We start from the raw sequence: 15,116 nt of genomic DNA on the forward strand, positions 1-15,116 counted from the left end.
AATATAAGTGAAGTAAAAAATTATAATAATTTGGATTTATTTGCTGAAAACATTAAAAAAACATCTGGCAACGCTCACGGAACAAGCATAAATCCACTCTTGTCGAAAGCTCAGGAGCTACTGCCGCTAACCCGCTAGCTAGCTAGAGAACATTGAGCTTTGAGCTTCTCACGCTTGCACAGTTCAAGTGTGCAAGAGTGAGATGCGAATATAGTGACGCGGTTCCCGCACACGCTTCACGCGCTGTTTATAGGCAAATTTGTTTCCGATATTCACAAAATACCTCCGATGTACCCGGTAAATTCTGATTATTATAAATATTATTTTTTTAAATCAATGCGTAAATATGTTATGGAAGCATACCTAAAATTTTAGCCTTGTTTTTATTATATTTAAAGAGATATTATGGTTATTAAAAGCTATGTGTACTAGGTACACAACACCGGGAAGGGAGGGATAAGATTGAATCATGTATTTCACTAAGTAAGAAACTCGAAGGAAAAAATGGAAGTGATAAAACTAATTACAAAAAAAAACAAAAGTCAAAATGAATGGAATAAAAGTTTTATTAGAGATTTTTCATAAAAATAATTCAGCAAACTTAATCACGGGCAGAGCCAAATAAAAATTCAAACTTAAAATAAAACAAAATTTTCATTGAAATTACTTTTTCCAGGTCATAATTTAAATTTACCTCCAAACGCTAATTCTACCGCCATGTTGTTTGACATGTGCATCGATGATGCTTCAATTTTACATCCATAGAAAGTAACCATTTCTTTTTCTAAAGTTTACATCGGATGCTGTCTTCCAACACGCTTCAAGCCGCGTATGTGGGAAAGAGACGCATATACACATCTAAATATTTAGACGTTTATTATCTGTGGTTTTCGTATCATGGAAAGATCATAAATTTTAACAGCCGCCACAAGCTTTATACAAAGATTTTTGAAAGTTATTTCTGTTGTTTTCTCTCTGATCTAACTCTATAAGATAAAAAGAGACAAAGCAAAAAGAGTAAGCTGATCAAATATATTGTTAAAAAGAGATAGGGCGCATTTTGTAGAGCGCTATCCATCTCTTACGCAGGAATCGTTTGAATTCTTGAGTATTTGAATATATTTGAGCTTGCGATCTGTGTTATATACATTCTGTGAATTGTATGGCAGTTTCGTATTAAAATTGCCGAATTTCCGAAAGAATATCGAAAAATAAATAATTAATCGCTTTCAAGGTGAGTCCCCCGTCGCAGTTATTCGCGTGTTTGGCCATTTTTGTCGTAATTGTGCGGTCGTTGCATTAGAAAATTCGGTAAGTTTATTAGTTTAGTTGAAGGGTAGATGCACTTTGTCATTAGTTTACGCAAAGATAAATGCATCGGGGTAAAAATGGCGCTGACATAAGGTTAGGTGTGTGCATTTTGACAATATTTACCTGCCGGAACATGAGTTGCGAGCGTAATTTGCAAGTAATGCCCCGTTCGCCGGAGCGGTGTCGAAAATATTGACACGAAATGTCATATGCACCTATTGCATCGATGGAAATTTCGAAACCATTTTCGTGCAGTAATGACATAATTTTGCAGGTTTTCCTTCGCAGACGGCCGACTCGACTCCGGGATTGAGAAATCTGTGTAGATAATCGGAATAAATAACAAAATGGGTGACCAGCAATTCTTTCTCAAATGGAACGACTTTCAGACAAATATGGTGACGTCCTTTAGGCACCTCAGAGACGAAAAAAGTTTTACCGATGTAAGTATTATGATTTATTACTATGATTTACTGGTTATCCGTCGCTGGATGGGGCAAATATGGCCATCGTCGAAAATTTTTCATGAGTTGTGAATTTTTTGTGTCACCAATTCGCTTTAATTGTGCTTGAGAAAAACTTTATGAACTCCAATTGTAACGCAGCACAAAGTTTTGAAATAGCGAGCCATTGCAGGGGTACGCCCTACTGCCTGGAACCCTTTGCCTTGTGATTTGAGGATAATCCAGAGTCCTCAACCATATTTGTGTCGCCTACTTTAAAAATCCGCCAGATCCATGTAAGTCGATTTTACAAAAATGCAAAATTCTCCGGGTAACATTTCGCTCACTCCTTTCAACAACGTCATATATCTTAAAACTTGATTTTTCAGGAGATCGTTTTTAAAATTTAAAAATATAATAAAATGTACTAAAAATAGATATCAAGCCACTTTTTACTGTGCATCAGATCTTTTTAGGTAAAACCTGAATGTTTTTTCTCCATTTGAAAAATATTTAGTATATTTAAAAAAATAATTAAACAATACCTTTTCTTCAAAATGCAAAATCATCACTTTCTGCCATGTAGCGGGTAAATATTAAGTTACAAATATGCCTCTTTTGCTGGGATATAGTATATTTTCTGGGCATCCCGGAAACATGCACAACTGAAAATTGTCAATTTTTTATTTATGACGTTCTTGAAAGGAGTGAGCGATTTATGTTATTTATTGTAACTGCAGACAGTTGGTAGAAATCCACATTGAATTGTTGGGCAATAGGACATTATCAAACACATGAGTGTTTGATAATGTCCTAAGAAGATGAAACGCGTCACGTACTAACACATACATAAATAAATGTAGAATTCAATCCAACAAACCTTGTTTTATTTTGGATATATTACCCAACAATTCAACATTTATGTTTCAAAGATTTGTCTATCTTTAGATAAAATATTGTGAAATAGAGTATTTTCCCATTTTTTTGGAATTCTTTTCCAATATTAAAAAAAAAACACGATACACAAACCGATAATTACGTCATCTTAATTTTTGACCTATCCCCGCTCTCTAATTGGCCGATATGGGTCAGAAGGCAAGTTTCATGAATGTAGCGGAATTTGAAATACAACGCTGTTTTTGAAGTATTTTTTTTACCAGGGTTTTGTAAACCCTGTTAAAATATTTTTTATATAAATATTTTAAACCACAAAACTATTGGCATTCCGATAGAGCGTTTATTTTAAAATCTTATAAAATTGGATCTGGCGGATTTTGAAATTAGGCGACACATTTCATCACAAGTAAAGATTCATCTTTACTAAATCTCACATTCTTTTAAGTATATTAAAATGTCTGCCAACTACGAGATAACTCTAGGATTGCGTTATTTGCTAGGAAGCCGACTAGGAGTTATCTCCTACTGTGTTTACTTGCCATACTCCTGCAGCTACCATCTAGTTCCTAGTATAGCAGTACTGATTTATCATTTCGTCATCTTCAGAACAGAACATGGCATCATACAAAGAGCAACGATGAAAATAGAAATTACCGCACACAGAGAATTTCAAGCGTGCCATAGTTTGCTGGGTCTTCCTTAATTTTATCATCAATGGCTATCCCAACCTTGCATTCTTTCTTTTTATGTATTAATTTTAAATCAAACACAGATTTTTTGACATAGAAGGATGAAAGTAGACTGAATGCAGTCAAAATGCGATCTCTCAGAAGAATGTGCGATAAAACGATGTATGATAGATGTGCGAATAGTGAAATAAGGAAGGAATGCAAAGCTGAGATAAGCATTATCGATAAAATTAAGAAAGGTGTGTTGAGATGGTTTAGACATGTAGAACGAATGAGTGAGGAAAGAACGGTAAAACAAATTTATGAGGCGAATGTTAGCGGGAAAAGAAGCAGAGGAAGACCGAGAAAAACATGGCACGATCAGGTATGCCAAATACTTGAAAGTGGTCAGGTTAGGAGTCGTAACAATCGGCGGGTATGTATGAGGAGATGCATGAACGTGGAAGAGGCGAAGAATGTTTGCAAGGACAGAGTGGTGTGGCGCTCTATTCTCTCTGCCTACCCCTGCGGAGAAGTGGCGTGATGGTTAGTTAGTTAGTTAGATTTTTTGAGTCTACTAAGTTGTATTTTATTAAGAAAAACACATAAAAAACTATATTGTGACAATTGTTTCGCCTTGTTAGGGCATTATCAAACGAATGTGAAGATCAAATGGACTACGGTCCTTATGTAGCCATACAATTCTAAGTGACAGTTTTAACACGTGCAGCAATAATTTATGGGAGACAACAGTAGCTAATGGGGGATGTAGGTCTGTACCCTTATATTTATTTTCTGGGAAAGGAAGAATTTATTGACATGGCCATATTTTAGAGAATTAATATTTTAAAGCTTAATACAATTGTTGGTAATATTATTTTTAAGAATTTATATATGTAGATGTAATTATTAGTTTATCAATAACGCATCATGTAAGCGTTTACATAGAGAGAGATGATGTACAGTAATAGTCTATTTAAATATGTTTAGCAGCATTCTTTCCTTATATCACCATTGGAACATCTGCCATCCATGGTGTTGCCGCACTGAGAGATCGCATTCCGACTGCATTCAGTCTACTTTCATTCTTCTTTTGCTAGCACTAGGATTGCATTCTTTGCTAGGACGCCGACTAGGAGTTATCTCCTACTGTGTTTACTTGCCATACTCCTGCAGCTACCATCTAGTTCCTAGTATATCAGTGCTAATATGGGTAGATGGCGCATGGGAAGAGAACACAACATCAATGCCGGCTTACATGAACACAAAATTTATGAATAAATGAACAGAAAATATAATTATAAATAAGTATTTATTCAAAATCAAGGAGTAAAAGAATATTTTTAAAGAATTGGCTTTTTAGACCGGAATTCTGGAAATTGCCATAGCAGTCAACATGTTAACCCTTACTGGTCCAATGTGGAATCTCATTTGATATTGATTTTTTGCTCTTAGGTCCCATGTCGGATGTTATTCCATATATTTTTCATCATTAATAATAATAATAAAACCCTTATCCGCACCCCAATGGTGCATAGGGCACTGCGTCATATAAACGCAGTGTTATCTTGATCGTTTACACATGAAGGAAAAGTGATCAGCCTTCCGCTTCAGGTACCAGTCCAGGGTAATATTGAATAAATATGACAGTGAAAAAATCACTTATATTTATTTTACCCCCCTTGGGAATCGAACCCGGGACCTCCAGAACGGTAGCCGAGCGTGCCGACCATTACACTACGGAGGCGAACAAATCATTAGTATTATTTATTTAAATTCCAAGCTTACATTTTTGTCACTCGTATCTATTACAACAGTATGTGGAGCAGAGGACAAAATATTTTTTCCAATTGAAATTTAACTGCCTACCTAGATTTTTTTTTAATTTTGGGGGACCGGAAAGGGTTTAAATGTAGAAATATTTTATTTTTTTCTAGCGATATTCCTTTCATTTTTAATTTAAGTTTTACTTAGTAAATACCACTATTTCTTAAAATCTACTGTGACACGTTTTTCGATGCATTCCGCATCATTTTCAATTTAAGAAATGGTGGTATTTACTAAGTAAAACTAAAATTAAAAATGGACAGATTTTACCACAAAGTGACTGCCGAATCAATTAATGAAGATATTCCTTTCCTTTATTATTTTCTGCGGGGCATAACCTTACTAACTAACCGTCATGCTGCTTTTTGCAAGAGTAGGCAGAGAGAATAGAACGCCATGCCACTCTGTCTTTGTAAACATTCTTTGCCTCCTCCATATTCATGTATCTCCTCATACATACCACCCGCCGATTATTCTGACTTCTGACCTGACCACATCCAAGTATTTGACAAACCTGATCATCCGTGGATTGTATATCAGATCGTAACAAGTACACTTTAGTCTACATTTGACCTGATGCTGGAATGATTATTCCGAAACCGGCAGTCTTGAAAAGTTCCGCAAACTTTTTCTGTTCAAGGTACACCTGCCAAATCAATAATTTTTAGCGGTACACCAAAGAAAAAAATAAAGTTTATCTGAAATTGATTTACAGTGAAACCTTTATCTATCGTTCCTTGAATGATCATTTTCCCAGGTGTGTCCTTTATTTCTTCTACCCCGAATTCATTTCAAACAGAAATAGATCGCATCGATCGTTTCTCTATTACCATTTTACCGCATTCATCTTTTGAATTACGCTGCATATTTGATATATTTAGACTTTTCTTTACATTCTTCTCAATTTTCTCAATTTTGTTACATTCGACCACAATATTGCAACGCGAGGGATAGAAACTATCGAAAACTTGTGTAACACAAGGTGAGGTCGATGTTGATGAAGAAGAGTTTCTGCCTGTACCTTCATTTTCAAAAGCATGCACACTCTTTGAAAGATTTGTTATGGAAATGGGGAGGATCGTGTATTCTTGTGTATTGACTACTCAATCCCGCATTCATTGTTTTCCCAAATTTTTATTTGAATAGGTCCCTTTAAAAACGATAGATAGAGGTTTCACTGTATTAACACATTGTAGTCGGGCGCTTCGAACAATAGACTCTAGCCTATAGCGGACATTTTTCGCGATTAGCGCAAAAATATATCGCTTTCTTAAAATTGACACAATTTCTAAAACATATAATATTTTCGATTAAAATTTTCAAATAAATCATAAATGACAATTTGATCATCAAAAATAAATTATAATGATAAATTTTAATTAAGTATTCCATATTTCACAATTTTAGAAGCATTGTAAACTCTAAAAAATAGTCTTCCCCTCCGAGGTATCATTCCCTTTACAATGCTAATATATTGGAATAATAAAATACCAAACAGAAAACAAAACAGTGCGAGCGGTATGAAAAATAGTCCAATACGTGAAATGACTCGAACTAAACTGGATATTGAGATCGCATAAAAACTCTAGATTTCTGGCGATGCCTTTACAAGCGGCACACTAGTTAATCCGGACAAGGCATCTCAAATAATATCAACATACTGTCGCTTAGCACCCAGGTAGCAGATTACTCTTCAACGCGTTTTATTTCACGCTGATAACAAACCCGTATATTGCCGTCTCCCGCTGATAACCGACAGTCGACAAAAACGGCATTTGCCGTGTCCCGCAGTTGACCGACAGTCCGCGAAAAACGGCAAATGCCCGTGTCCCGCCGACAATGTGTTAAAATTGATATTGTCTGAAAACAAATATAACATATGATATTTAATGCGAATTGTGACCGTACTTGACTGAGCTTCTTCTTCTCCGTCTTATTCCTCATTGCTGAGGGTTGTGACCCTTGCAGAAGCAATGACTCTTCTCCAGTTATCCCTTGACTGCGCTGCACGTAGCGCTCCAACCACTGAGGTGCCTGCTGCTGCCTTAATTTGATCGGTCCATCGTGTGGGGATCTTCCTCTCCCTCTCTATAGGTGATAAAAATTTGGAGCAATTGTTGATAAGGCTGCTCTCACCTCTTTGTTGATTGTCCTCAGGTGCGAATATAGTGTCGCGGTTCCCGCACACTTTTCACGCGAATCTGTTTCCGATATTCACAAAATACCCCCGATAAATTCTGATTATATGTGCATATGTATTCCATATATTAAAAAAAGTTGTTTGTGGGAAATGCTTAAAAGCGTCTTTTACATACTGTTGGTAGAGAGCGGGAGACGCTTATAAGCGTTCTATTTGCTTACTTTAGGTTGAGCGCGAGAGACGCCTGCAAACATTGTACAGATGGGAATTGGGTGTTGCGGCTACTTGTGATTAGTATACTGAGGGTCGGGCGGCAGACTGCCAGAGTATAATTAGGGTCCTTTTCCATACTGTCGGTAGAGAGCGGGAGACGCTTGCGAGCGTTCTATTTGCTTACTTTAGGTAGAGCGCGAGAGACGCCTGCAAACATTGTACAGATGGGAATTGGGTGTTGCGGCTACTTGTGATTAGTATACTGAGGGTCGGGCGGCAGACTGCCAGAGTATAATTAGGGTCCTTTTCCATACTGTCGGTAGAGAGCGGGAGACGCTTGCGAGCGTTCTATTTGCTTACTTTAGGTAGAGCGCGAGAGACGCCTGCAAACATTGTACAGATGGGAATTGGGTGTTGCGGCTACTTGTGATTAGTATACTGAGGGTCGGGCGGCAGACTGCCAGAGTATAATTAGGGTCCTTTTCCATACTGTCGGTAGAGAGCGGGAGACGCTTGCGAGCGTTCTATTTGCTTACTTTAGGTAGAGCGCGAGAGACGCCTGCAAACATTGTACAGATGGAAATTGGGTGTTGCGGCTACTTGTGATTAGTGTACTGAGGGTCGGGCGGCAGACTGCCAGAGTATAATTGGGGTCGGGGTTGATGAATAAAGCTGCCCGACAACAATGTGATATTTATTTCACTTTAAAAAAAAAACCAATGTGTCATCTTCAATCTATTTATTACTTAATTGCATATCTGTTATTGTAATAAAAAATATATGACCTTCAAGAAAATAATTGTTTAATAAATCATATTGCGCCGTACGGTATGTGATAAATATCACAACTGATTTGCAATATAAATATATATAAATATATATTTAAATATATATATATATATATATATATATATATATATATATATATATATATATATATATATATATATATATATATATATATATACATGTATATATATATATAAATATATATATATATATAAATATATATATATATATATATATATATATATATATATATATATATATATATATATATATATATATATATATATATATATATATATATATATATATATATATATATATATATATATATATATATATATATATATATATATATATATATATATATATATATATATATATATATATATATATATATATATATATATATATATATAATATATATATATATATATATACAGTATCTACTCAATGAATTAGGGCCACGCAGAATTTCGCGCAATTTCTCAATTCAAACAGGAATAACTCAGAGAAAACCTTGAATAAAACAACATTGAATTTTATTTACACATGAACACTTTATTACGCTTAAATTATGCATATATTTTCATATAAATATAGTTAGTATTTAGTATTTCCACCTTTGGCAGAAATAACTGCCTCAATTCTTTTTGGCATACTTAAAATGCACTGTTTTATCATGTTTTTTGTTTCTTCGTCTTCTGACCAAATTTTTTGCATATTTTTTTTTAGACAGTCTACTGTCGGATTTGGAAATGAGTATACCTTATTTTTTAACATGCTCCATACGTTTTCTATAGGATTAAGGTCCGGAGAATTTCCATGCCAGGGGAGCAAAGGCAGATTTTTGTTAGACAAAAATTTTATTATTGATTTAGCCCGGTGGCAAGGTGGCCCATCCTGCATGAAGGTGTATGGACCTTCTGTTGGGTCGAGTGTATGGTAGAAGGGCAATAAAATTCGTTCGAGGACCTGCTTATAGGAATTTTGGTTCATTGTTCCTTCCTCGAAAAACAACGGCCCAGGTAAATTGTTAATAATACATGGCCATATCATTGTTGCAGGGGGGTGTTTGATAACTTTTACCACACAGGCCTCATTGTTACGTTCCATTGGTGTTCTCCTGACGAATCGACGGCTCTCTGTCACGGCTTCTAACCGGCACTCATCACTAAAGATGACCTGAAAAATAATGAAAATTTAAGTTTAATTCAAATATATAAGTTTATTTACTAAAATGATATGTTGAAAATTCAATTTAAATAAATACCTTTTTCCAATCATCTACCGAGTAATTTCGATGTAGCCTGGCCCATTTTAATCGATCCGCTTTCATTCGTGGTGTCAATTTTGGTACTTTTACAGGGCGCCTGCATTTCAGATTTACTTCGTAAAGACGTCGCCTCAGTGTTGATACCGATATATTTATACCCTCTTCTTCCAATTTTATTTTTAATGTTTTTGCCGATGCACTACGGTTTTCTAAGGCACTTTGAACGATTTTTCGATCAGTCCTCGGCGTTGTTTTTCTAATCCTACGACAGTTCTTTCGCCGATTGCTGGTGGCGGGTGACTGATTTTTTATTGATTTTGAAATTCTGTCCACTGTTTGACGAGAAACGTTTTCTTTTTTTGAAATTTCTCTATTAGATAGTATTCCTAATTTCAGTAGCACTATAACACTAGACTTTTTTTCCTCAGAAATGTCTTTACTTTTTCCCATTTTGTCCTTTTCAAAAAAAACACTTGTGTTTACAAAAAAAATTTATACTTTATGAACTAAAATTAAAAATTAAGTTTTTTTCACAAGACACGATAACTATATAACCCCTCTGAACAAAACAACAACCAGAACTCAAGAAACTTCACTAATAAATGAGATAGGACTATTTTTTTAACTTTCAACTATCTGTCTACCTGTGCTAATTAGGGACCTTTCTCAGAAAAAGGGTTTGAAATTTTGTAAAGGCTTAAATAATCCAGGTATATTTTACATATTATTGAAGGTAATATACATGATATTAGATGTGAATAGAAAACTTAAAGTATTTATGTAAAATAAATATAATAATCCAAAAGATTTCAGAGTATTCAAAAAAATAATGGGTGGCCCTAATTCATTGAGTAGATACTGTATATATATATATATATATTTTTTTTTTTTTATACACATTTTTCATAGATATATGTGTCAAGTTGTGGTCTCGTAGTTAGTGTTGCGGACTCTTGAGTCAGAGTTTCTCGGTTCGAACCACTCTACCACAATTTGATACCTATTTCTTATAATGAGCCGCTTAGGCTCACAGAAATAGTATGAAATTGAAATATTTGTGTATATTAAAAACTTTTTATCAAAATAAAAAAAAATATTTCAATGTTCAAAATCAATTAAACGAAACAATTGTTTTTTGTGGTTACGTAATTACAAACTATATTTATATAATTCGTGAAAATGATAAAATATGGTATTGTAATGAATATTTAAATGATATTTAAATATATTTGTTTTTAGTAAATAGCTTCACATGAATTGATTTCCGGGACCTTTTTGTTTTTTTAAAAAAAAGCCCTGTATTTTAGCACAAAGTGACTGCTGAATCAATTATTGAATTTCAGACTTAGCTTCACATATCGCTCACTCCTTTCAACACCGTCATATATATAAAAAAAAACTAGATTTTTTAATTTTTAACAATATAATAAAATGTATTAAAAATAATTATCAAGCCACTTATTGAACTTTTTACTGGGCATCAGACCTTTTTATGTAAAACCTGAAGGTTTTTTCTCCATTTGAAAAATATTTTGCATATTTAAAAAAACAATTAAACAATACCTTTTCTTCAAAATGTAAAAACAACACTTTCTGCCCTGTAGCGGGTAAATGTAATGTTAAAAATATGCCGCTTTTGCTGGGATATAGTATATTTTCTGGGCATTCCGAAAACATGCATAACTGAAAATTGACAATTTTTTATATATGATTTTGTTGAAAGGTGTGAGCGATATGATGTTTGAAAATACTATTTCTTAAAATCTAATATGACGTGTGTTTCCATCTTCATCCTTCAACATCTCAAGGATATACATATGGCGTTTCAAAATGACGCGGAATGCATGGAAACACGTGCCACAAATAGATTTTAAGAAATGGTGGTATTGACCAAGTTAAATTTAAATTAAAAATGTATATTTTTTATCATTTTTTTGTTATTTATTACAGGTAACGTTAGCGTGCGAAGGACAAACATGCAAAGCCCATAAGATGGTGTTGTCCGCTTGCAGTCCTTATTTCAAAAGCTTATTAGAGGTAAGTTTTACCAAATTCTAGCCATGAGACCAATGGATGATTGATGACTGAGATGGTATAGGTCACTTTATCTAAATTGATATATTTCTCTAGTATATAACGGTAGGAACACAATGCCTCATAAAAGAGACAAGCTTGATGGTGGCTTTCGGGAGGCATGCGGAGTACATGGCCAAGCCAACTGAATGGCCTTTTCTTGACGACAGTTGTGACCAAGATTTGCTGCGTCCTACGACTTATCTCTTCATTCCTCACAAAGTCAAACCACCGCACGCCAAGCGCGGTCCTTTCATACATGCTGTGGATGCTCCGTATCCCTTGCATTTTAGAGTAAAAACATTTGGACTTCAATCCTTAAACAGCAATACTGCAATTTAAATATTTTTATATTTTGTACAGCGACCTTAGTGTGATTTTTTTACAAAAACGCCCCTTTCCAGATTATACAAATATTATTATTATAAAACATCGTGCATATCGCTCACTCCTTTCAAGAACGTTTTTAAAGTTTAAAAATATAATACAATGTATTAAAAATAAATATCAAGCCACTCATTGAACTTTTTACTGTGCAACAGATCTTTTTTTAGGTAAAACTTGAGGGTATTTATCCATTTGAAAAATATTATATTTAGTGTACTAAAAAAAATAATTAAAAAATACCTTTTCTTTAAAATGCAAAAACAACACTTTCTGCCCTGTAGCGGGTAAATATTAAGTTAAAAATATGCCTCTTTTGCTGGGATATAGTACATTTTCTGGGCATTCCGAAAACATGCACTACTGAAAATCGAATCATTCTTGAAAGGAGTGAGCGATTTGTATATGGTGCTACGGTCGGACACCGCAATTTTAGTATTTAAAAATATAAATTATGGATTTCTACAAATTAAACGCCAAATCGATGAATAAATGAAACGTTTCGCTTTATAATTTCAGGAAAACCCTTCAAAGCACCCGATAATCATCCTCAAAGACGTGTCGTACCTCCACCTCCAGGCGATACTGGAGTTCATGTACGCGGGGGAGGTGAACGTGTCTCAGGAGCAGCTGCCGGCCTTCCTGAAGACCGCCGCCCGACTCAAGGTCAAGGGGCTGGCCGAGCCGCCCCCCCTGCCGTCCGTCAAGAGGGAGGGCAGCATCAAATAATGCCCCCCAATCACCCCCCTAATTTAGTTTGTCTCTGAATCACCGACGCAACCCCCCCCCCTGAGAATGGGGAATAGATTTTTCTAGGCTATATAGAGAACAGATCTGATCATATTTGAAAGCTTAGCGTTTATTCCCGTACATAATACCGAGGGTAAACTGGCAAGAACCGTCAACACCTTTCTCCTAAAATTCCTATTTTAACCCTTTCCGGTCCCCCAACATTAAAAAAAAAAATCCAGGTAGACAGTTACATTCCAATTGGAAAAAAATCCTTTGTCCTTTGCTCCACATACTGTTGTAATAGATACTAGTGAAAAAAATGCAAGCTTGGAATTTAAATAGATAATACTAATTTCATTAATTGATTCGGCAGTCACTTTGTGGTAAAATCTATCCATTTTTAATTAATGTTTTACTTAGTAAATACCATTATTTCTTAAAATCTACTGTGACATGTGTTTCGATGCATTCCGCATCATTACGGTGTTTGAAAATTATGCGGAATGCATCGAAACACGTGTCACAGTAGATTTTAAGAAATAGTGGTATTTACTAAGTAAAACATTAATTAAAAATGGATGATACTAATGATGAAGAAAATGTGGAATAACATCCGACATGGGACCTAAGAGGAAAAAATCCATGTCGAATGAGATTCCACATTTGACCAGTAAGGGTTAATTAATAATCCCTGTGATTTAAACTTTTCTTCTTCTTCTTCAAACCCTTATCCGCACCCCAATATGCACCTATGCACCATTGGGGTGCAGACAAGGGTTTGATGATTAAACTCAAAGCTTAATTTACTTTTAAAATCCACGTAAATATGACATTTCAAACTACTTAGTGTATTTTGCCAGTTTATGGAACGTTGAAAACTTTATAATATCGCTCACTCCTTTCAAGAACGTCATAAATCAAAATTTGTCAATTTTCAATTGTGCATGTTTTCGGAATGCCCAGAAAATGTACTTTATCCCAGCAAAAGAGGCATATTTTTAACTTAATATTTATCCGCTACAGGGCAGAAAGTGTTGTTCTTGCATTTTGAAGAGAAGGTATTGTTTAATTATTTTTTTAAATATACTAAATATTTTTCAAATGGAGAAAAAACCTTCAGGTTTTACCTAAAAAGATCTGTTGCACAGTAAAAAGTTCACTAAGTTGCTTGATATTTATTTTTAATATATTGTATTATATTTTTAAAATTTAAAAACGTTCTCTTGAAAAATCAAGTTTTTTGATTTATGACGTTCTTGAAAGGAGTGAGCGATATGCATCATTAAGTCAAAATTGCTTATTATCGAGTTAACGCTTTTTGCCAGTACACCCACGATATAATACGAAATTCTCCCGAGATATTATATTTTTAAAGGTGAATCACGTAATTAGATGTTCACGCGTGTTTTCCGACATGTTTAACCGTGCACTTTATTTAGGATCTGTACTAGACGCCGTCAAATCAGTGTCTGTTAAAATTTTCTCGGCTCTACACTCCTGTGGACCGATTGACGGTTGATGGAACACACCGAATTTGCTGCCGAATTGAGAAGTAAAAAATCCACAGCAATATCGTGTGTAAATTTCAAATTTTCAACGTTAACTCACGTATGGTTTGAATGGCACGTCAATATTTAATATCTGATAATGCGATTTTATTGAATATTAAAAATATGATAATATATATTAAAATATAACACAATCAAGTAAGTACTGTCATATTACTAGAGATAAAAACATTGCACCTGTGTTATTTTTGTGAAAATTCTTATCGTAAATTCTGCATTCAGAAATTTGACAATCTCCAGTAATCTGGCAATCTGGCAATCTTCAATAATTTGGCAATCTTTAGCAGCCTTGCAGTCTCCAGTAGCCTGGCAGACTCCATTAATCTAGCAATGTTTAGTAACCTCGCAGTTTCCAGTAGTCTGGCAGTCACCAGTGATCTGGCAGTCTGTAGTTATCTGGCAAACTCCATTAATCTGACAATCTTCAATTGCCTTGCAGTCTCCAGTTATCTGAAAATCTTCAGTAATCTGGCAGTCTCCATTAACTCGCACTCTACTGTAGCCTGGCAGACTCCATTAACCTGGCAATCTTCAGTAACCTGGCAGTCCCCATTAACCGGGACTTTACTCTAGCCTGGCAGACTCCATTAATCTGGCAATCTTCAGTAACCTGGCAGTCTGCATTAACTGGCACTCTACTGTAGCCTGGCAGACTACAATAATTTGTCAATCTGCAATAACCTGGCAGACTCCATTAATCTGACAATCTTCAGTAGCCTTGCAGACTCTAGTAACCTAGCGGTCTCCAGTAACTACTCCGGACCACCAACGCATGTTTTGCGGCGTTCGTGACTTATT

The 15,116-nt window shown here is 34.9% G+C and overlaps 1 protein-coding gene across 2 annotated transcripts; it reads left to right on the forward strand.

The window, feature by feature from the left end:
* The first annotated feature begins 1,112 nt into the window (after nt 1–1,112).
* Nucleotides 1,113–13,070, forward strand: lolal (longitudinals lacking protein-like). 2 transcript variants are annotated; one of them, XM_088272999.1, is made up of 4 exons: nt 1,113–1,234; nt 1,586–1,754; nt 11,512–11,598; nt 12,538–12,888. In XM_088272999.1, the coding sequence occupies exons 2-4, from the start codon at nt 1,659–1,661 to the stop codon at nt 12,745–12,747; spliced, it is 393 nt and encodes a 130-aa protein (XP_088129125.1). In that variant the 5' UTR covers nt 1,113–1,234; nt 1,586–1,658; the 3' UTR covers nt 12,748–12,888. The 2 variants fall into 2 exon arrangements, with proteins under 2 accessions (XP_088129125.1, XP_088129127.1); XM_088273001.1 differs by having other exon boundaries at nt 1,140–1,311; nt 12,538–13,070.
* The last annotated feature ends 2,046 nt before the right edge of the window (nt 13,071–15,116 follow it).

The sequence above is a fragment of the Brachycentrus maculatus genome, unplaced genomic scaffold (assembly GCF_059751285.1).
Source record: "Brachycentrus maculatus isolate JH-2025_06_01 unplaced genomic scaffold, ASM5975128v1 h1tg000536l, whole genome shotgun sequence".
Classification (NCBI taxonomy): Eukaryota; Metazoa; Arthropoda; class Insecta; order Trichoptera; family Brachycentridae; genus Brachycentrus; species Brachycentrus maculatus.